The sequence below is a fragment of the Thalassophryne amazonica genome, chromosome 5 (assembly GCF_902500255.1).
Source record: "Thalassophryne amazonica chromosome 5, fThaAma1.1, whole genome shotgun sequence".
Taxonomy (NCBI): Eukaryota; Metazoa; Chordata; class Actinopteri; order Batrachoidiformes; family Batrachoididae; genus Thalassophryne; species Thalassophryne amazonica.
In genome coordinates, this window is record NC_047107.1 from 48,224,535 (window position 1) to 48,249,316 (window position 24,782).

General features: G+C 42.0%; 1 protein-coding gene and 1 long non-coding RNA gene across 3 annotated transcripts in view; one reads left to right on the top strand and one right to left on the bottom strand.

Annotated features, from left to right (window-relative positions):
* Positions 1–24,782, bottom strand: part of sv2ca (synaptic vesicle glycoprotein 2Ca) — a 120,819-nt gene that overhangs the window by 70,979 nt on the left and 25,058 nt on the right. Inside the window, exon 1 of one of the 2 annotated variants that reach the window (XM_034170115.1) lies at positions 14,441–15,026. In XM_034170115.1, the coding sequence (XP_034026006.1) occupies positions 14,441–15,026 (586 nt within the window). Of the gene's footprint in view, positions 1–14,440; positions 15,230–24,782 lie in introns of those variants that run through there. The other variant, XM_034170113.1, reaches the window with a different exon arrangement.
* LOC117510420 lies at positions 1,770–17,180 on the top strand. Its single transcript, XR_004560721.1, has 3 exons — positions 1,770–1,780; positions 11,552–11,559; positions 16,999–17,180. It is a non-coding gene; the product is annotated as an uncharacterized LOC117510420 (long non-coding RNA).

The window sequence follows — 24,782 nt, forward strand, 5'->3', positions numbered from 1 at the left end:
ATTCCAATCCACCTAACCCGCATGTCTTTGAATGTGGGAGGAAACCAGAGCACCCGGTGGAAGCCCACGCAAACACAGGGAGAACATGCAAACTCCACACAGAAAGGCCACGGGAATTGAACCCACGACCTTCTTGCTGTGAGGCAACAGTGCTAACCACTAAGCCACCATGCTGCCCAATATTGGCAATTTTCTTTGTTAAATGTTCGTTTACATACACCTCAGTTCCTCTCAGCTTTTTTGTTTGCCTTACAATTCATTCTTAAGTTTCCTGTTTTGCAAACCAGATAACAATAACCGGTTTAGACTTTTTATCTTTTTTTGGAATTGAATGGACAGTCTGCAATATCACTGTTGTTGATGTGGATGCCTGAGATGAAAAAAATCAATGATCTGTTGCTCCAGGGAGTGAATTTCTCCCGGAGTGTCCTCATCCATGCTGGTACCGCTGCTGAGAGCAACAGCCCTGGCATATGATCGATGTTTAATGTTCAATCCAGACACAATCACCTCGTCCATCCTAAAATGCTGCTCCAACTCGTCCACATGGTTTTCCAAAATCTGTATTTTATTGTCTTTCTCCTGCAGCATTTTTCTGAGTTCTTGGACTTCCTTCAATAAACCAGGCAGTTCTGTTTGGGTTTTTTTTTACCACTCAACTTAGTTCCTCAGACATGAAATTCAGAGACAGTTTAATTTCATCCAAGTCTTCACCACTTATGTTTTTTTTTTTTCGGCATGATGAGCAGTTATGGGGAAAGCTTTTACCTTAGTAGCTTTTACCTCTCAAAAGTAACTCTTAATCTGCTGCAGCCACTGGAAGCATGGGAGTCCCCCTGGCCTTCTCCACGCTCCGTGGTACTCAAAACTTGGGATCATGCATGCTGTACCGTGCCCAGCGCTACATGGTCAAAACGTTAAAGTTGATGTTCCCTCATGATGCAAATGATACTCCTCATCTGTGTCTCCCTAAGTAAACCTTCATTTGACACAAAGTAATTCCAGTGGAGATCAATATTGAGAGGTGCCTGGGAAGAAATGATGGGGACATGAGGTATTTGGTGATGCAGATATCTTTGCAGGAAAACAAAGGTCCAGCTCTTTAGGGTCCCGGTGCTTCCTGTTTAAGGGTAGTTTCTCACTGGGTGTGACTGACGGAGATGACAATTAGTGAAAAAATGAGCAACAATTTAGCAGTTGGCATCTCACTGATGTGACCATTTGCAGCTGAAATGTTGACACTTTCAGCTCTGTGTGCCCTGATATTATTCATATGAATAGATTATAGAAATTCCCCTGACTGTATTCAGTAATGACAAAATAAAAATAATAAAATAATAATAAATTTATTATTTTTTTAAATAATAATTTTAAATAATAATAATAATAATAATAAACCCTACAGCTCACTCAATACTTGCAGAATGATGTCCCTGCTGGATATATAATCCGTGCTTATATGATCTTTTTGTCCTCTACTCCAAGATCCATGCACAGCGCTCACAAACACACTGGACCAGCCTCTTCTTCATGTTACAGGGATGTGGATGTTACAGAGATTTAATTTATTTCCTTTTTTGCAAAAAATAGAAATGAAATAAATTTAATTAAATGTCCAGCACTGCTTTTGGGGGTGTGTGTTCTTTGATTTGTTTTATTTGGCAATAACATTCTAAGTCCCTTTTGCTGTTCCCTTGTTTTATCACTTGGGATCTCCACAGCAGATCCAAGCTGGATCCGCACATGGCTCTGGTGTGGTTATGTCCTCCTCTGTCCTCAAGTGTTTTGGCTCTGATGGACAGATGTCACATTTCCATGGCACGGCATTTATCAGTAAGATTTTCCTGGTTTAAAGACACATACGTATGTACACTGTGGGAGAACTGGATTTAAGCAGAGTGTGCTGTTTAATGAAAGCATGTCGTCATATTTCCTCACTGATCGTGTGTCATCCTCACAGTGAATACTTCAAGTAACTCCCACCGCACATCCTCAGAGAGAGAGAGAGAGAGGTACAGACAGAAAGAGAGAGTGTCCTTCAGATAAAAAACATTAAAAATGATACAGCACTGTATGCTCCATTCCTGCAGAATTGTGCTCCTCAAAAAAGGAAAAAAAGAACATTAAATGCATAAGTCCAGAAAGCTCAAATTGTAGTCCCAATGTCCGCTGCAATGGAGGCCAGGCTGGCAGTGGCTCAGCTACTTCCAGAAGTGGCTGTTCCTCTCCGATCATCTCCGCTATTTCGGAGTGCTCCCCACCACCCCTCCCACAGTTCTCTCATGAATCTCTCTCATTAGCAGTCCCAACGCGTGCATTCAGAGGGTCACACATCACCTGGGAGCATAATGGGAGGAGTTCAAAATCCAGGCGCGGTCTTGTGAAGCCCTGCAAGTGAAGGGCACCACCCAGGGAACGCTATGCAAAATCAAGCAATTTTCCTTGCAACTGCTGATCGCAGGCTGTCACAGCCCAGTGAGACCTTAACTGTTTGGTTGTGAGACATGGACATTAACCAGTTGCAATGACTGAATGTCTTTGGTACTTGATCTCTTTGGAGGATCCTTGGATACCGCTGGAATGACTTTGTACCAAACAAACACTTAGTGAGCTACTTAGGAAGACCAAGATGAGGTATTTTACTTGTGAGACATTTTGGCCATGTCTCTGAATGTTGAGGACCTCAGTAGCTGGAGAAGGCCAAGGGGACACCCACATTACATTTTAAAGCCAGGTGTAGGTTGGGCCCATACAGATACATATATCAGCTAGAGTGACAACTCACACCTGGAGCATGGAGCATGCTGTGCTATTACCAAAGAGGGCAAACTGCTGTGTTTGTCTTGGGTTTTATTTCTTTGTTCTTTTTGTTTTCCTTTCTGGCTTTCACATTCACTCAGCACACATCAACCAGTCTCACTGCAGTTCGTGGGACTGGGTTATGAAAAGTACATAAATCTACGGTTGTGACAGGGTACGAAAATAAGGTGTTTTTCATAGCGGGGGGACAAAATGTGAGGTGAAAGGGAGGGGGTCTGGGGGAGCCACGGCAATGTTTGCAGAGGGTACATACTTACACTATTGTTATGGCTAGGGTTAGGAGAAGGGTAGATTACAATAGCAAAATAAAAAAAAAGTGTCATGAAAAGTGCACCCTTTACATGGGAGGAGCACGAAAAAACATGAGGACCAGGCTGCACATACGCTGTATTGCCATCAGGGTATTTTGTGTCCTTTTTTCCCTCTTTGGTAATAGCCTTGCCCCCATGTAGGCACGGCAGCATTACATTAGCTGTATAGAGAGTCATCGCTCTAGCTTTCATATATGTAACTCTCTGGTTGGGCCATATTATATCTCAGGGAGCGTTAATATGCTATACTATGTTAAGAGGTTGAAGACCAAATACAATCTACACTAATTACTTTAAGAATGAAAAGAAGAAGGCAAAGAAATAAACACAGATGAGCAAGTAGAACACAGCGAGAGCTGAATACAAAGACAGCCTATGCTGAGAAAATCAGGAGAAATTAGCAGATTCAGACCTAAAAAAAGTGTAGAGAACAAATAAGTAATGACAGGGTGTTTGTTCTTATTGTCCGTTGGGTGTGAGATGATACCTGAAACCTGAATACCACCAATGTTCTAAGTGTCTGCTTCCACCCACTTACTCCTCTCTCCTCATTACTCCTCTCTAACATGGCATCTTTCTCTTTCACCGCTGTCCCTCCGCTTCTTACCCGTTGTTCAATCACACATATTTGCTCTCACAGTGGCTCTTTTTTCTTGCTTCCCCACATTGTTTGCTCCTGACATATTTACAGAATGTCACCTCCCTCTTTATGTTCATCCTTTCCTGTAGCATTAAAGAGTCCTCTGAGATCAGGATACTGTGAGGGCCCAAATTGAATTCTGTAATCTAATCAGTGAGGGATTTTTTATACTGCGCTACATCACCGTCAGATCCATCCTGGCGGTGTGCACGTCTCTCTGCCTGCACAGGGTCTAATGGACTGGAGTCCAGCTCAGGTCAGCAAACATCTATTTTCTAAAGCAATGCAAATGTTTTCATTATGCAAATTGCAAGGTGACAAAAAAGAAAGAAAAGAAAAAGAAGATATGGTCACAGACATATTTTTACACAATCAAAAGTTGTCTTAATGTTCCATTTTTCACAAAGAACTGACTCTAAAGACAATTCTAAGGTTGGAATGATTGACACTGGACTGACTCGATGTTATCACCTAGCACCAAAGCCCCCACCTTCTCACAAAGTGACCAGTCTTCCCAAACATTCCCTGAGACAAATTATGGCATCTCAGGAGAGCTCCAAGAAACAGTCCCTATGGAGCAAAGTAACTTGCTGAAACAGGTCAGGACAAACCCAGTTCAATGCAAATTGATTAGACAGTTTAATAAAACCTGTCCAAAGTCAGAAGATGTTCAGACACCAACAGGATCCGCCCTACAGATAACAGATCAATAAAACCTAGAATCCCAACCAGCCGATGTCTAAAGATCAAAGGTCATAAAAGCGACCAACATTGTGATAGAACCACAGCACCTATTTTTGGATCAGGATGGGAAGAACACAGACCCTTCGATATACCAATACACTTCTTGTTAATAAAAGAGAGAAATTGTAATTTCTTTTCCTGTTGGTAGAGTTAACCAAAAACAAAATTTATATTCCAATTTAATCTGTTACACGTTTCTTTATGTGATGTTATGAGTATTCCTTTATAACACTGGGTGCTTGTTTAAATGTATTTGCTGGATTGTTAATGAATTGTCATGGCAGGGGGTGGTGGCCAAGTGGTTAGTGCGCTTGGTTTCAGTGCGAACATTTCTGCTTCAAATCCCACCCTTGCCACATTTCTCCATGTAATGTGGAGTTATGTCAGGAAGGGCATCCGGCTTGTGAAAGTTGAACATGTGGATCCACCTCAGATTTACTGTGGGGACCCTGAGTACAAACAAGGGTGCAGTCAAAGGGACTTAATTATTAATGATTTGTCATGGTGAAAAGTGTTTCTATTAATCACTTCCCTGCTTCTAGGATGGTTTATAGCAAACTCAGTCAGCTTGTATTTTGTTAGCCAAAGAAGAAAGAAGGTATATGTTATTCATTGTATCTGATGTGTATTTGGAATAATGTTCTTTGGGAGAAACCTGACCCCCAAGTGGGTGGAGCTTATAACCATGTGCTTAGCCTCTTTAAAATGACTATGACAAAAGAATTCTCTCTTCCGATGCCTCTTTTTCACGCTCTTCCAGTCTCCTCTTCGACTCTCTTCTCTCAGAAACACACAAATTCTTTGCTCGTGGCTTTTGTTCCGTTGTTCTTTTGTTTCATTGTATTTCTACTTGTTCCATAACTTTCACTTGATGCACCAGTTTTTAATAACTTTTAAGGCACGAGTCAAGCTCTCTGCATTTTGAAGACAACTTCCTAGCTGAGCTTTTCAAATTAAGAGCAAATTTGCGAGTCTCCAAGCTTGTTATTTTTCAGCTCAATACCTCAAGTGTTCTTGCTGACTTTAATTTTTCTCTACAACTTTCTTTGCCAAGCCTTGAACTTTTTCTAAATTTTAACAAAGACTTTAAATTGATCTTCTACACGTTTTAGAAGCTACCAGTGCATTTTTGATAGGAAAAACCAAAGGCTTTGTCCTGGGTCGGACAAAACCCTACTTCTATGGACTCACCAAACCATCACATTCGGTCCCACTGTGAAACCAACCAAACAGTCTGCACACATGTAATCACCTGGGAGACCAGTGGTTTACCACTACGCAGGTGAAACAAGGTCAACAACAAGACAAACTGGACCACTCACTACACCCGATCCAATGACCCAGATAAGTGAACCTTCCAGTGTTCCTGTGGTCTTTGCTGTCAATGATGCAATATGGCTATTCTTAGATCATTTTTTAAATAATAACAATAATTTGTGAACCCAAAATTCACTGCTAAATTCTTACCAGATTTATTCTTATTAAACTTCTATATTTCATTATTTTATTTCTCTTGCCTTCCACATCTCATCATCAACATATCATCTCAGTAATAAAACTATGAATCATTATTCAGATTCTCAAAATCTTAGGGCCGTTTCCCACTGGCGTTTAGGAGGATTTGCGGATGGAATGCGCACAAAAGTGGCCCACATCCACCAAACAACCGCAATAACAGTGTAACATTCCTGTATGAGTCGGCCGCCATCCGAATACGTCCGTGATCATCCGCAGAGGCACGCATGTCCGCAGCAGGATTTTTGAGCCGCTCAAAAATCCTGCTGCGGATGAGATCCGCATCACTGCCTGAAGACATACTGAAGACATACGCAGGACATACACAACCAACGCGCCGCATATCCCCTGTCATCCGCTGATATCCGCAACCGACAGTTGGCGCGGCTTGGCGGCGGACTGGGACAGCATGCAAAACAGATATGACGTGTGCCCAGCACGGCCACATCACGGTCGCAAATGGTATGTCGCGCATGCAAACAGAGTGGGCACGGATGGAGCGAGTGCATCACGGCCACTGTGCCCCTCATGGGGGTGCCTCTGCGGTCGCCTTCGCTTCTGTTCCCTGTTATATCCGCTTTTCTTCCTCATGTATTGGCTGATCCACCCCGGGACATTTGGCATTTCCGCCCACCTTTGTTGCAGACGCTCAGCTTTTGTCTCCTCATTTCATGCGCAAATCCTCCTAAACACCAGTGGGACAGGGCCCTAAGTGACGTGTGTTTGTACCCCAACATATGTAAATAAATCTGTACATATTACACCAGTTGTTTTTCTTGTGTCCAGTTCAAGACAGCTGTTTAAACAATCACATCCAGAACTTCTGACTTTCAGATCAAAGACTGATTAATATTGATTATTACATGATCAAGTTCCTGTGGCATGCAGGTGATGACCCTTTCAAGGTATTGAATTAAATCTAATGAATTAAATTTTATTTCATGAAATATTGTATTAATATATATCCCTTACATTTTCTGGTGCCCCGTATGATGCTTCATGTGTTTACTGTCACATTTTCTTTGTCTACTGTCCCATTCTTTGGTTCCCCGGGTCATAACTATATACTCTCTCCTAAAAGTCAGGACACCATCTGATCATTCTCCACCCTGAACATCTGTTTTTGTTCCTAATAAATCCACAGTATAGACAACAGCCATTTTCTGTTGGACCAGATTGCCTACGTATCAGGCAATCCAGCTGTGGATGGATCAGGCTTCCACATATCTGGTTATGTTGTCCTGTCTGCCAGCCTTTCTCTTTGGGGTTGGCCAATGGACTCTATGTGTTGTTTTACTTCAGTTACTGCCTTTTCTCTCTCTCTCTCTTTCTTTCTTTTTTGTAAACACTTGCACCCCAATTCAAAAGCTCAAAAACACCAGACTTTTCACTTACTTTATAATCATGAGTCATATCAGTGAATGGAACTCCATCTATGCAATTTGGAAACTTTACCAAAAAACTGCTAAAAATGGCAAATTTATATAATTTCAACATATCACCAAGCAGAAGTACAGGCTCAGCTAACCAAATGCAACACAAAGGACAAGAATGAAAATCTGAAGCAGTGAATCTGAACACCTGCAGGTAGAGCAGCTAAAGCGAATAGCCATGATGAAGAATCCAAAGTATTAGCAGAGCTGGAAAAAACTAAGGAAGGAAATGCTGGAGGGGCACAACCAGACTAGGATATCACTAACAAAGTTGGAATTATCAATGCACAAAGTGAAAGGTGAAATGATAAAACTCGAGAAAAGAACCACAGAGGGGAAGAACGGCATTAGTGCCGCAGGGGATGCAGAGAGGAGATACAAGAAATTCACCACATGCTGCACGGAGAGATGGACCTGACGGCCAGGTCCTACGCACAGGTCAAGATATAATAATCTGGGAATACACTGAGTGACATAGTATGTTACTATGCTTTTTACCCATTAATTTATTAGTGAAGAGAGCAGGCTGCAGCCTCAACTTTATCTAAAGTCTGGGTCTTTTAGTGACGCTTAGGGGTCGCGGCCGGCAGTCACCTTAGTATTTCTTCTGTTTTTCTTGTTGCTTAATGCTGACAAATTATACTGTATTTGTTGTCATTCTGATGCCTGATTCTGTTTTTTCTCTCTGTTTGAGGTGCAGCTCCATCCAGTGTCTTCTTCTGCAAGCCTCCCGTCCTGTGCACCAGCATGGATGCCTAAAATTTCCTGTATATCCCTTTGAGTCTAATCTACTTGAGGTTTCTTCCTCAAATCGTCACAGGGAGTTTTGCCTTACAACTGTCACCGGTGTGCTTGCTCTAGCAGTTAATAAGGTTAGACCTTACTTGTATGAAGCTTTGTTGTAATTTGGTGCTATATAAATGAAATAAATTGCGTTGAATCGAATTGCCTGAAAGGAGTGAAGAACAAGATGTGATAGCATTTGTGAAGTTGTTTCAATAAGTCCTCCAGTTGATGCCTGAAATGACTCTGCAAATAGAGAGAGACCAGCCAGCCAGACCAAAAACCCCACTACTACAACAAGTCCCCTGATTATTAAATTTGTGGATTATTCAGTGAAAGATGCAATCCTAAAACATGTTCAGAGCCAAATGTAGGTCCTCCACAAAGCATAACTGATATATGTATTTTGAAGCACCACTACACCTCAGTGCTATAAAGAAAATGAGCACAGGTGCAGGATGCTATGAAGCGACTCAAACAGTAAAACATCAAATCCAACGTGTATTTAAAATGCACAGAGTCTCGTGAGAAGATCCACCAACACTCATGGATGCTCTCGAAATGCTCTCTGGATCCCCTCAAGATGCTCTCCAGCAGCTCCAAGAGCTAAGGATAATTCATCAACAAAACTAACACTTGAAAAACAGTTGGATATGTGGTCCATTTTACCTTTTCTTTTCTATTTAATTTACTGGACACTCTCTTGTTTATTCTGTGGGTTTCACCTAGAGATTAGTGTTGGACTACTGTTGTGTTATGTTGTTGTCCCACATAACTGTAATTACAACGTGATTAAAAGAATAATGCATAGGTTTAAGCAGTCCAATCAAGTGAAAAATCCTCACGAGTCCCCGGCTAAGCGCCGCTATGTTGTTGTTTACTCCAGTAGACGAGAGGGTTACCTCCTTGCATCTTCGGGTGGCAGGAGGGAGAAAATGCTGTTCGGTGCATATGCACCGAACAGCATTTTGGAGTATTCAGCCTTCTTGGAGTCCCTGAACGGAGTCCTGTATGGGACTCCGGTGGGGGACTGCATTGTTCTGCTGGGGGACTTCAACGCACACGTGGGCAATGACAGAGAGACCTGGAGAGGTGTAATTGGGAGGAACGGCCTCCCTGATCTAAACCTGAATGGTCGTTTGTTATTGGACTTCTGTGCTAGTCACGGACTGTCCATAATGAACACCATGTTCGAACATAACGATGCTCATAAGTGTGCATGGTACCAGAGCACCCTAGGCCGAAGATCGATGATCGATTTTTTGATCGTATCATCTGATTTGAGGCTGCATGTTCTGGACACTCGGGTGAAGAGAGGGGCAGAGCTGTCAACTGATCACCATCTGGTGGTGAAATGGATTAGAGGGTGGGGGAGGACTTTGGACAGACCCGGTAAGCCCAAACGGATAGTGCAGGTGAACTGGGAACGTCTGGAGGAGCCCACTGTCCGACAGATCTTCAACTCACACCTCCAGCAGAGCTTCTCTAGCATCCCTGTGGAGGTTGGGGGCATTGAACCAGAATGGACAATGTTCAAAACTTCCATTGCTGAAGCTGCAACGGGGAGCTATGACCTGAAGGTCTTAGGTGCCTCAAGCGGCGGCAACCCTCGAACGCCATGGTGGACACCGGTGGTCAGGGAAGCCATCTGACTGAAGAAGGAGTCCTTCTGGGATATGCTATCTCGGAGGACTCCAGAGGCAGTTGCAAGGTACTGACAGGCCCAAAGGGCAGCAGCCTCTGCTGTGGGGGAGGCAAAGCAGTGGGTGTGGGAGGAGTTCGGAGCAACCATGGAGAAGGACTTTCGGTCGGCACCAAGGTGCTTCTCAAAGACCGTGAGGCACCTCAGGAGGAGAAAACGGGGAACCATCCAAGCTGTCTATAGTAAGTATGGGACTCTGTTAACTTCAAATGAGGATGTAATCCGGCACTGGAAGAAACACTTTGAGGAACTCCTGCATCAGACCGGAGTGCCCTCTATAGTGGGGGCAGAGCTGGAAGCTGATGGAGGATTTTCATAAATTTCCCTGGTGGAAGTCACTGAGGTAGTCAAACAACTCCACAGTGGCAAGGCCCCGGGGGTTGATGAGATCCATCCTGAAATGCTGAAGACTGTGGGTGTGAAGGGATTATCTTGAATGAGACGTCTCTTCAACATTGCGTTGATGTCTGGGACAGTGCCTAAGGAGTGGCAAACTGGGGTGGTGGTCCCCATATCTCAAACGGGGGACCAGAGAGTGTGTGCCACCTACACACTGAACGGGGGAGGGTGAAAAAGAAAAGAGAAGGGGGGAGTGCAGAACAAGGGGTGATGGAGTCACGAACAAGTGGAAGCAGAGCATAGAGCATAAATGCCTGCAGGACCTTGCCTGGCTTGAGAGGAGGAAACGAGTTCTCATGGAAGCTTGGAAGGAGACAGCAAGATGAAGGTGGAGTGTAGTGACAACCCAACACACAGCTATTAACTCATTTTGAACCCTGTGATCATTTAAATGTCCTTTTCTGTTGCTGCATTCCAAATGTTCCATTCACACTATTCCACAGGCGATGCTGTATTCACTTTAATTTTGCATCAGATGTTGCAGCACAGTTGATGCATTGTGGTTTCTCACGGCGGTGGTTCATATCTAATGACTGTGTGCCTGATTTAATGTCCTCACCACTCTGGTACTGACACAGTGAGTCAGTCGCTGTACACCGCTCTGTAATGATGGATTATACACCTGCAGCTATTGAGACTGCTGGGACTCACGCTCCACACAAACAGCACTTGAGGAATTCTAGCACCCTCCTAATCCTGGCACAGACACCAGAAGCCTGAAATGTATCACCCACATGAGTGTCAGTGAAGTGTGACAGCTAATATTCAAACACAGAGAATTATATTTTAATGCAAACAGATTTTCCACAGAGGGTTGGATAACTGGTTCCTTCCTTTCCTTCACATTATACACAATATGAAGTGTGTGCGGCAAAAATGCACTGTATATTAGATAAATAATGCAATATATTTCCATGAACCATTCAGCTACAGTTTTACATTCAAGAACACAAGCATTGTTCATGCTCTTTTTACTTTACAAATATAAATGCTCCAATATAATGGGTATTTTTATATATAAATGGTTCACTGTTTATATATATATATATATATATATATATGTGTGTGTGTGTGTGTGTGTGTGTGTGTGTGTGTGGTGTGTGTGTGTGTGGGTGTGTGTGTTCTCCACTCAGATTGCAATAGCCAATCACAGATTAGCCTTTCTGTCCATCATTTACCTGTATTTTGGCATGCTTTGCACCAGAAAGGTATGTTGCATCAAAAAGGATCCAAAAAGGCTAGGACCAGAAGTTATATTGGATCGGTTCCCACTGACCAATAGCGTTAGAGCTCACTGCCAACAGTTAGCCAATCAGAGCGCGGCATACGAAGGTCAGGAACTTGCTGACAGAGGCTGGTTTAAAAAATGGCAACAAACATGTCAACAACAGCAGAAATCATCTGCCAGTGAGGTTTGCTGAGTTCACAGAGGAGGAACTGGTGGAAATATTGAACTCCAAGGATGCCAAAAACACTAAGAAGGTAGACAAGCACGCTACTGACGTTTTAGAAGCATTCATCGCATCAAAATCGTCGATAACAGCAATTGGAGCTGAATCAACAAACTGTCACTGGACAGAACTTGACAGGCAAGTTGCAAAGTTGTTACAAAAATTTTCACAACAAAAAAAATTGATATAATTTACTTGTACTCTTTGCTCTTTGCTTAATTTTGGAGGGGGTGGAGAACGTAACATTTGATGGATGGCATTATTTGTATTTTATATATATATATATACATATTAGGGTGGGGGCAGCATGGTGGCTTAGTGGTTGGCACTGTTGCCTCACAGCAAGAAGATCATAGGTTCAAATCCCGCCTGTGGCCTTTCTGCATGGAGTTTGCGTGTTCTCCGTGTGTTTGCATGGGTTTTCTCCGGGTACTCCGGCTTCTTCCCACATCCAAAGATACGCAGGTTAGGTGGATTGGACACTTTAAATTATCCGTAAGTGTGCGTGTGAATATGTTTGTTTGTCTCCATGTGGCCCTGTGACAGAACAAAAACACAACTCAGATTCCAACACTCATATTTTCAAATCTTTGACATTTTACTTTTTCTTTCTTTTTCTTTATGAGGTTGAGTTCAGTAATCCACTCGAAACGATACACTATTTATCACTTAAAGTTTATTTATCACTATTTAATCCACTATTAAATTAATCGACAACTATTTTGAATATCACTGAATCATTGTCATTTGTTGTTGTTTTTCAAAAAATATTCAAATTCTCTGATGTTATCTTCTTAAATGTGAATATTTTCTGGTTTATTTGACTACTTTCATTACTTCTGTCTTGTAGTAAACTGAATATCTTTGGGTTGTGGGCAAAACAAGACATTTTAAGCCATCATCTTAAGCTCTGGAAAACATTGATCAACATTTTCTGACATTTGGACGGGCCTAAGATGTGATGCTTTGTACCTGTGCTCTGTGTTGTTTAGTTTGGGTTTTTATGGTTTTCTCGGTGCTGGGTTTTTCCTGCCTGCTCTTTTTCTGTCCCCATCTCTCTTGTCTGTGTCTCTTGGTGCTTGGTGGTGGACATTGCACTCAGTTTGGGCCACACCCAGTTCTGGAGCTTTCCATACACCTGTTTCTAATCTGGTGGCACTACTCCTTTGCCAGATCGTTGCACCTTGTGCCTTCACTTCCAGCCTTGTGTTCCATGTCTCCAAGTCCTGCTACCACGTTGTGTTTCGACCACCTGCCTGTTTGTATTGACCATGCCTTAAGTCTGATGTTTTTGATCTGTTTGCTTGTTTTGGACTGCCTTGCTGTGTACCGGACCCCATTGAATCCTTCAGTAAACGGCTTTACGAACCAAAGCTACGTTGTCGAGTCCTGCAATTGTGTTCAGACATTTCTGTCCACCATTCCTGATATAAGAACTAATCAATTAATCATGTGTAATCATTATTCATTCATCCATTCATTTGCTGACACTTATGTGGGTTTGGGTCACGGTGGCAGCAGACTAAGCAGCTCATCTCATGCTTCCCTACCTCGGCGTAAGTTTCTGTAACTGGTTCCCGGGTGGTCCTGAGGTGTTCACAAGTCAGCTGGGAAATATAATCCGCTCTAGTTGTCCAGGTTCTTCCCCGTGGCCGTTCCTCCCATTATACGTGCCTGAAAGACCTCCCTAGGGAGATGAACAGGACCACCTCAAGTGGCTCCTTTCAATGCAAAGAAGCAGTAGCTCTACTCCATGTCTCTCCCAGATAGTTGAGCTTCTCACACTGTCCAGACTTGTACCCCAGATACCAGAGAGAGGAATACGCTGCTTGTATCTGCAACCTTATTCTTTCGGTCATTACCCAAAATTCATGACCATAGGTGATGATAGGAGTGTAAATTGACTAGTAAGTTGAGAGCCACATAGGAAGGACAGGCTCCAGGTTGTCCAAAAACCAAACCTTTGGTGACTCAAACTGAGGACCCGTACACATATGTCATGACTGCCAGAAAGTCGTTGAAGTTCAAAATGTTCCTGGTGTCATCGCTACAAAATTAAAGGAAGTTAACACGAGGAAGGGGTTCAAAGAGTGTCAAAGTCACTATTCTATTCTAAGTACATTGAGCCTGTAAGATGTTAATAGTTAAAGCAGTGTGCTCAAGACCAGAAGGTCCTTGGTTTGATCCCATGTCAGACTGGAAAGGTCCTTTGGGTCAGGATCTTAATTCCTAAATTGCTCCTGGGGTGCACTTGAAAATGCCTTGCATGGGTGATGTTGATGTGTGTAAAGTGATGTGGTGAGCCATCACCACAAAGCTTTTTAGATAAATGTGGAATTACTATTAATATCCTAATACAGATAAACTCAAAAGATCTACATATCTGGTTGTCTTAAATGTTCACACTTTCTGAACCTTTCTTGTTTACAGTTTAAAAGACAACAGTCATTGCTGGATATCACTTATATATGTAGACAGTGACACACACACACACACACATATATATATATATATATATATATATATATATATATATATATATATATATATATATCTATATATATATCTATATATATATATATATATATATATATATATATATATATATATATATATATACAGTGACACATGTTGCTCCTTACCTAGCCATCCTGAGCTGGAGTTGGGCACACACATGTCCATCTCAGCGCTGGGCAGCACAAATCCCACTACAAACACCTCCACACCATCTGACATCAGCGCAAGTCCCAGCACCAGGAACAGCTGCCACTGGAACCTCCCATGTCCACACTCCTGGATGATCAGCTCGTACTGTTGGGCCAGCTCCTCCTCATCAGCCTGTCTTTCCTGCTCCAGCTCTTTGCGATCCTTCGTGGTGTCCGACATCAGCTGCCCCAGACCGATTTGACCGTCTCTGTGCTTTGCGTCTCCGGCCGATGGGATCCCCTGGTATTCGCCCTCGTAGATTTCATCCTCATCGTCATGGCCCTCTGTGGCATCACTCGACCCTTCCTCATTGTCTTGGTCCTGTCTGGGAGGATTCTGATAGAAATCCTCCTCGTCATCCTCCTCATCCTGGAAACGGGTGTAGTTGTGGTGGGATGAATACTCTTCTGAGGCACGGTCCACCACCTTATTCACCTTCTTTGCTGCATGACGCTTGGCCTCTTTGACAATGTCTTTGGCCCCCTTAACTAGGGAAGTCCTGTTATTATATGTATCTTCCATTTTGGCTCCACTGACAGCTCTTCAGTGGGTTTTAAGAATCGGTAGAAGGAGGAGAAAGTTGGAAGAAAGGTAAGATGGGTGGCTGCAGGTTGACAGACAAAGCACAGTGTTGGTGGGAAGATGCAGCTGCAAGGTAGAAAACCCTCAAGTCTGCAGTCACCACAGGAGATAACCCACAATGACTGAGGCAATCATCAGTCGGGCTGCAGAGTTGGGGGAAGGGAAAGTGGTAGACAACTATAAAAACAGAGAGAAAGCAAGAGGAGGGATAGGAGGAGATCAGAGATGTTCATCAGAAATCATCCATAACTCACATCTTCTCAGACTATCATGTGCCGTCACAGTGATGGGGCATCCCCTCTTTAATCATTCTCTCCATTCTCCAGAGCCCTTTCATCATTTTTAGTGATGTTAGGCGGAAAACAGCTTTAAAGTGCTCTATTTTTATTCAGAATGAACATTCAGCTTCCAGAGAGGCTGTCCTTGTTTTCATTTTCATAAGATGACCTCTCTATTGAAGAGATGAGAACTTTTGGGAGGAAAAAAACAAAAAACAACACACGCTTATTCTGCTGACTCATGATTAGCTTTGGGTAGCAGCAGCTAATGATGACCAAAAATCAATTGGCACTCAGAGAGGAGCTGCTGTGTTATAACCGCTGTGACAATCCAACTATAACGACGCCGTCATATTTAATCTGTGCACAGACAGGAAGTAAACAGACATGTTGCAAATGCATGCATGTGCACAGACGTGCACGCAGCATGGACGGGAAAGCCAGTCACCAGCATGACAGGCCGTTGCTGATGGGGGGGGGGGTCCTCATTGTTAAACTGTCAGTGATGTGACATGATGCCATCTGTCTTTCAAACAGCTCATCATCTGCACAGATTAATTTTGATTATTTATGATGGCAGAGACAAAACCACCATTGTGCTAATTAACATCAATGTAATCATGTCAATGACAAACATCCTAATTTGTTTTCAGTGGTGGTCGAGCAGTGAAAAGCCATACTCAAGTAAAAGTAGCACTGGTACCACAAAAAAGGCCAAATTTTACTTTGAGAAATGTACTCAAGTAAAAAGTAAGTAGTTAATAAACTGCTCAAAGCACTAGTTACTTTCCATTTATACAATTTAAGTTGTGTATGCAAAATAAGAAAAGCAACACATTTTGCATCTTTTCTTGTCATTCTACTCTGCACTATCCATACTGTGTGAAGTGGACAATGGTATTTTTTAATTAAATGTATTTATTTAAAGCCGTACAGCCTTTCAAATTTCACAAAATGGACAAAATTTAGTTTCTATTGAAATCCAAGCATTATCATTTCGGCAGTGGTGGGCATAGTTCCGCTAATCCGCTAACCTCTAATTATCAAAGCTAATGTTTTCATTATCAGACTAGCTTTTCAGATAATTTTGAAAACCATCATCAGACCTATTATCTTCCAGTAAGTTTTGGTCCAATAATTTTTAGACCACTAACATATTTTTACAGGTGTGGTGAAGAAAGCTTAACAGTTATAAACATCTATGAAGTCTAAAATCAGTTGAGTACCTATCTGTTAAATGTTTTGTGATAGATGTGCAGTTCTATCCTCTGTAAACAGAGGCGAGCTGATTCCAGGAGAAACCACTCTATCCTCTGCAAACAAAGGAGAACTGCTCACAGAAAATGGAAAGGAAAAAAAAAATATCTTTTACCCCATACTGATATGTCGGCAATATCACCCAAGTCATCCAGAGGCATACAGTTTTAACTTATGGTTAAAATTTTAACCAAGCTAATTTCGGACAAGTTATTTAAATTAACATCACATCTGAAGTTTTATAAAGTGAAAATGTAAGATATATGTTTTAGTTTTAAAGTAACGCACTAATTTTGAAGGTTTTAGTGTGGACATACTGTGTCCAGGTGCATTATGGGTAACCTCAGTACATTCACGACAGAAGAAATGCATTTGAGACTAGTGATGGGTCCAGCAACACCGATGCGTTGGCGCATGCATCGAGCTCATAGAGCGAAACCCTGTGTCAGTGTGTGTATCGCCTTGCGAAAGTCACGTGACCGATACAGGAACTGTTTCGAACTGACACTGACGCACCAAAGTGGCCAAGCTGTGTTTATAAGGAAGCGTATGTCAACAGGATGCATCCCGGATCTTTTGCGGTGTATCATCAAATTCACCAAATGTCATGGAGCAGCAACAAACAAAAGGAAAGTTTCCGCCGTGTGGGATCATTTTGATGTCATATCAGAAAATAAGGTATGTTTTAATTTCCTTGTTTCATTCAGCTCCTCTCAGAGTTTCCACTTGATCTATCTGAATTTGCATTGATTTCAAAGTGACTCTTAATTTACTATTCATATTATTTTCTGCAGGTTAAATGTCACATTTGCTCAGTAGAACTTTCCTATCTAAGCAAGAGCACCTCCTCAATGCTGAGACACTGTAGGGCCAGGCATGAGAATGAAGTCCCAGATACACACAGGATGTACTCAGGTATACAGCCATTCTACAACTTATTCACAGTTAATTTATTGATAATTAATTCCTATTAATTTATTCTTTACCTCATTTTAACCATCAAGCTTCCAGGAAGCAGATGCTGGATGAGGCTCTGCTGAGTTTCATCCTGAAGGACTGCCAGCCCCTCAGCACTGTGGAGAGTGAAGGGTTCAGGGAACTTGTTCAGGTCCTTCAGCCCTCATATTCAGCATTATTTGTTTGTTGTTGGTTGGAAATCATGTACTGAAATGCCACATTGTTGTTTTTAGATGACCTTTGGCAACATCTCCACATCAAAGGGGGCAGGCAGACCAAAAGTGCCACAGCTGATGCCGTCCAGGAGGTGCAGAGGTACCTGGCAGAGGCCAATATTGCCAGGTCCCAGGATCCTCTGAGATACTGGGACAACCACAAGACAGTATATCCAAACCTCTTCCAGCTGTCATTACAATTTCTCTGCACTCCAGCTTCATCTGTGCCCTGTGAGCGGGTGTTTTCTAAAGCTGGAGAAGTTGCATCAAATAAGCGTAATAGACTCAAATTCAAGACTTTGGAACAACTTCTTTTTTTAATTAAATTTTGTAAAAAATAAAATAAAATAAAATCCCAGTCCACAAGCATCCTCATTCACAACACGTTCACTTAGATTTTCAGGTTATGATACATGTTCACATTATTTATTATTAAAGATTTTAAATTTAACTGAAGATATGAAATGATACAAAATGACATACAATGACTTAGATTATATTATTGTATATACTAGGCCAGGAAATCAGTGTCAGTTGAGAGTGTCAACACGGGTGGCTGTAGGGATTTTTTAGGTCCAGCAGGTGTCAGTATTCAGTGACACAGTATCGACACAGTATCAATACAGTTTGACAATGTGTTGAAACACTTCATGACGCCTCATTGACAATCACTATTTGAGACGCTCTGATCAGGCTCCACACGGACAACAGCATTAAACTCTGTATATTGTGCCTAAAACTCTTGTGAATATATTCTCTGGGTTTATAGATGTTGTTATTGTGTTTGTTTTATGTAAAAATGGCAGAAGAAGGCCAGGTTGCTTCTCCATTATTTTCAATTGGAATCATTGCAATCGATTCCTGTTTGCTTTTTAACGTCTTGCTTATGTCAAACACTGTCTGTTGTCTTTGTTCCAGAGTAATATATATAAGATGTCTGAAATTTAGTTTGCATTTATTAAATTCCACGCATCTTAAACGTAGCAGACACGGATTATCTGGAATTTTGTTTTGGCAAGATTTTATGGTCTCTACTGCCATCTGCTGGCCAGTAGTGTTCATGACAGTATGAGCGTCTGGATGCCAGTAGATGACAGTGTTCTATTTATTTTGACCCTGGTTATATCAGACAGTTGTCAAATCACAACTTGAACTTTTGGCTTTTTGCAATTGGCTTTTTTTTTTTTAAATAAAAAAGGCATATTTTACAAAAGCACATTTATATGTAAACACCAACACACACACCTCACATTAACATGTTGGCTGTTACATAGAATGAATGAGTCAGCCAATCAGTGTTAGCAAAGGCTCATTTACCCATAATCCCTTTGGCATCTGCCTGTGTTTGTTACAAAACTTCAGAATTAGTGCATTATTTAAAATTAAAAGATATTCTATCTGTATTAATTTATTTATAAATCAAAACCATAAGTCAGCACTGCTTTATTTTCCAAGACCTCCACCTCACAGCGACATTGCTATTGAGTAGAGAGTTGAGCTTCCTGGTGCCTTTCAACTGCTTCACTGCTGGAAGCTATGTAGTAAACAGGGCCTTCCATAAAGCGCACACGTGTTGGAAGTCTCACAGGACAAGTTGCGACATGCCCAGCTGTTACACAATTTCTCGGATACTCACTCGACTGAAAAGCCACCGAAAGCCGTCTGAATCTTCCGAATGGTTTCCAACACGGACGTGCTTTTTGTTGTGCGCCATGTGCGGCTCCGTCCCGACGCGTGAATTCCTCCGCACGTCTTTCATTACAAAATCTCCTGTAACAGTGGAATGTGCCGCAAAAGTGCTGATGTACACCTCTTCCACAAATTCTCTGGTAGTCAGACGACGTCCCGGATCAACACAGCCTTCACTTTGCAAATGATCTGGTCGTTTCAGCCTGTCGATGGCCGCTCGGAGCGCAGCGCGCCCTGCACTGCTGTGGGCCGTCTTTAATCCAGTTGTAATGATCCTTAATCTGTGATGCCCAGAGTATCTTCACCGAAAGCCATCTGAATCTTCTGAATGGTTTCCACCTGGCTGTCTCTCACAGTTTCTGGAAAAATTTGATTCGGCGCTGCTCCAATCGCTCAGCCATTTTCCTGACAATGAAAATCCGACACGGGGGGTGGACCAGTGCTCACTCAAAGCCTGCCCACAGGCGAATGGCAACCGACAGGCGTGAAAAAACCCACGCATGCGCACGAAGGTTCAAGCTTGGCTGATGCAAGCGCACATGATTCAAATCCATATAGTTTTTTAAAAAAAATAAAAGGTCGGATTGTTTTCTAACAGACCTCGTATGGTTCTTGTTCTTTACACAAACAGACATGTGATAAGGTATACTTATCAGAATTTGTTGCCACCAGTGGTAGTCCAAAAAAACAGGTGGTGCTGCTTTTTCATCTACAAGGTGCTGCTGCCTCAGCACCTGCGGAGGTCCTCGTGCATTCATTCTGCCCTGATTTTCCACATTTGTTACAACCTCATTCCAAAATGGAGCAAATTCATTTTCTCAAATTCATTTGCTCATTCCTCTTTGCAGCACTTCTCAAGCTCCATCAGGTTGGACGAGGAGTGTTGGTGCACAGTCTTTTTCAGATCTCTCCAGAGATGTTCAATCAGATTCAGGTCTGGACTCTGCCTGGGCCAGTCAAGGACATTCACAGAGTTGCCCTGAAGTTTTTTTGGGATCCTCCAAACTGTGACTGTCTAGCGTTGGGACCAGGAGGCAGAGCTGTGGTCTTATACACCTCTCTGCAGCTTCTCTCCCCCTGCCATCCCCCTATTACCCCATCCCCGTAGAGACGGTGCCTGCTCCCAGACCACCAATAACTAGCAAAAATCTATTTAAGCATAAAAATTCAAAAAGAAAAAATAATATAGCACCTTCAATTGCACCACAGACTAAAACAGTTAAATGTGGTCTATTAAACATTAGGTCTCTTTCTTCTAAGTCCCTGTTGGTAAATGATATAATAATTGATCAACGTATTGATTTATTCTGCCTAACAGAAACTTGGTTACAGCAGGATGAATATGTTAGTTTAAATGAGTCAACACCCCCGAGTCACACTAACTGTCAGAATGCTCGTAGCACGGGCCGGGGCGGAGGATTAGCAGCAATCTTCCATTCCAGCTTATTAATTAATCAAAAACCTAGACAGAGCTTTAATTCATTTGAAAGCTTGTCTCTTAGTCTTGTCCATCCAAATTGGAAGTCCCAAAAACCAGTTTTATTTGTTATTATCTATCGTCCACCTGGTTGTTACTGTGAGTTTCTCTGTGAATTTTCAGACCTTTTGTCTGACTTAGTGCTTAGCTCAGATAAGATAATTATAGTGGGCGATTTTAACATCCACACAGATGCTGAGAATGACAGCCTCAACACTGCATTTAATCTATTATTAGACTCTATCGGCTTTGCTCAAAAAGTAAATGAGTCCACCCACCACTTTAATCATATTTTAGATCTTGTTCTGACTTATGGTATGGAAATAGAAGACTTAACAGTATTCCCTGAAAACTCCCTTTTGTCTGATCATTTTTTAATAACATTTACATTTACCCTGATGGACTACCCTGCAGTGGGGAATAAGTTTCATTACACTAGAAGTCTTTCAGAAAGCGCTGTAACTAGGTTTAAGGATATGATTCCTTCTTTATGTTCTCTAATGTCATATACCAACACAGAGCAGAGTAGCTACCTAAACTCTGTAAGGGAGTTAGAGTATCTTGTCAATAGTTTTACATCCTCATTGAAGACAACTTTGGATGCTGTAGCTCCTCTGAAAAAGAGAGCTTTAAATCAGAAGTGTCTGACTTCGTGGTATAACTCACAAACTCGTAGCTTAAAGCTGATAACCCGTAAGTTGGAGAGGAAATGGCGTCTCACTAATTTAGAAGATCTTCACTTAGCCTGGAAAAAGAGTTTGTTGCTCTATAAGAAAGCCCTTCGTGAAGCTAGGACATCTTTCTACTCATCACTAATTGAAGAAAATAAGAACAACCCCAGGTTTCTTTTCAGCACTGTAGCCAGGCTGACAAAGAGTCAGAGCTCTATTGAGCTGAGTATTCCATTAACTTTAACTAGTAATGACTTCATGACTTTCTTTGCTAACAAAATTTTGACTATTAGAGAAAAAATTACTCATAACCATCCCAAAGATGTATCGTTATCTTTGGCTGCTTTCAGTGATGCCGGTATTTGGTTAGACTCTTTCTCTCCGATTGTTCTGTCTGAGTTATTTTCATTAGTTACTTCATCCAAACCATCAACATGCTTATTAGACCCCATTCCTGCCAGGCTGCTCAAGGAAGTCCTACCATTATTTAATGCTTCAATCTTAAATATGATCAATCTATCTTTGTTAGTTGGTTATGTACCACAGGCCTTTAAGGTGGCAGTAATTAAACCATTACTTAAAAAGCCATCACTTGACCCAGCTATCTTAGCTAATTATAGGCCAATCTCCAACCTTCCTTTTCTCTCAAAGATTCTTGAGAGGGTAGTTGTAAAACAGCTAACTGATCACCTGCAGAGGAATGGTCTATTTGAAGAGTTTCAGTCAGGTTTTAGAATTCATCATAGTACAGAAACAGCATTAGTGAAGGTTACAAATGATCTTCTTATGGCTTCGGACAGTGGACTTATCTCTGTGCTTGTTCTGTTGGACCTCAGTGCTGCTTTTGATACTGTTGACCATAAAATTTTATTACAGAGATTAGAGCATGTCATAGGTATTAAAGGCATTGCGCTGCGGTGGTTTGAATCATATTTGTCTAATAGATTACAGTTTGTTCATGTAAATGGGGAATCTTCTTCACAGACTAAAGTTAATTATGGAGTTCCACAAGGTTCTGTGCTAGGACCAATTTTATTCACTTTATACATGCTTCCCTTAGGCAGTATTATTAGACGGTATTGCTTAAATTTTCATTGTTACGCAGATGATACCCAGCTTTATCTATCCATGAAGCCAGAGGATACGCACCAATTAGCTAAACTGCAGGATTGTCTTACAGACATAAAGACATGGATGACCTCTAATTTCCTGCTTTTAAACTCAGATAAAACTGAAGTTATTGTACTTGGCCCCACAAATCTTAGAAGCATGGTGTCTAACCAGATCGTTACTCTGGATGGCATTTCCCTGATCTCTAGTAATACTGTGAGAAATCTTGGAGTTATTTTTGATCAGGATATGTCATTCAAAGCGCATATTAAACAAATATGTAGGACTGCCTTTTGCATTTACGCAATATCTCTAAAATCAGAAAGGTCTTGTCTCAGAGTGATGCTGAAAAACTAATTCATGCATTCATTTCCTCTAGGCTGGACTATTGTAATTCATTATTATCAGGTTGTCCTAAAAGTTCCCTAAAAAGCCTTCAGTTGGTTCAGAATGCTGCAGCTAGAGTACTGACGGGGACTAGCAGGAGAGAGCATATCTCACCCGTGTTGGCCTCCCTTCATTGGCTTCCTGTTAATGCTAGAATAGAATTTAAAATTCTTCTTCTTACTTATAAGGTTTTGAATAATCAGGTCCCATCTTATCTTAGGGACCTCGTAGTACCATATTACCCCATTAGAGCGCTTCGCTCTCAGACTGCGGGCTTACTTGTAGTTCCTAGGGTTTGTAAGAGTAGAATGGGAGGCAGAGCCTTCAGCTTTCAGGCTCCTCTCCTGTGGAACCAGCTCCCAATTCAGATCAGGGAGACAGATACCCTCTCTACTTTTAAGATTAGGCTTAAAACTTTCCTTTTCGCTAAGGCTTATAGTTAGGGCTGGATCGGGTGACCCTGGACCATCCCTTGGTTATGTTGCTTTAGACGTAGACTGTGTTTCGTGGTTATTGTATGGCCTTGCCTTGCAGTGTGGAGCGCCTTGGGGCAACTGTTTGTTGTGATTTGGCGCTATACAAGAAAAAAGTTGATTGATTGATTGAAGTTATTCCTTTGATATCTTGGCTGCATGCTTAGGGTCATTGTCCTGCTGAAAGATGAACTGTCGTCCTAGTCTGAGTAAAGAGCACTCTGGAGCAGGTTTTCATCCAGAATGTCTGTACATTGCTGCATTCATCTTTCATCTCTCAATCCTGACTAGTCTCCCAGTTCCTGCCACTGAAAAACACCCCCACAGTGTGATACTGCTATCACCATGCTTCACTGTGGGGATGGTGCCTGGTTAGTTTCCCTCTGGCAGATCCCGAGCAGCCGGGAAAGCAGGCCGACTGGGTGACTGTGAGGAGGAAGCGTAGTTCTAAACAGAAGCCCCGTGTACACCGCCAACCCATTCACATTTCTAACCGTTTTTCCCCACTCGACGACATACCCGCCGAGGATCAAACTCTGGTTATTGGCGACTCTGTTTTGAGAAATGTGAAGTTAGCGACACCAGCAACCATAGTCAATTGTCTTCCGGGGGCCAGCTCTCATTTCTAGAAATCTGGCCAATTTTCTTAAATCCTCCAAACAGTGACTATCCAGGGTTGGGACCAGGAAGCAGAGTTGTAGTCTTACACACCTTTCTGCAGCTTCTCTCCCCCTGCCATCCCCTCATTACCCCATCCCCGTAGAGATGGTGCCTGCTCCCAGACCACCAATAACCAGCAAAAATCTATTTAAGCATAAAAATTCAAAAAGAAAAAATAATATAGCACCTTCAACTGCACCACAGACTAAAACAGTTAAATGTGGTCTATTAAACATTAGGTCTCTCTCTTCTAAGTCCCTGTTAGTAAATGATATAATAATTGATCAACATATTGATTTATTCTGCCTTACAGAAACCTGGTTACAGCAGGATGAATGTTAGTTTAAATGAGTCAACACCCCCGAGTCACACTAACTGCCAGAATGCTCGTAGGACGGGCAGAGGCGGAGGATTAGCAGCAATCTTCCATTCCATCTTATTAATTAGTCAAAAACCCAGACAGAGCTTTAATTCATTTGAAAGCTTGACTCTTATTGTCCATCCAAATTGGAAGTCCCAAAA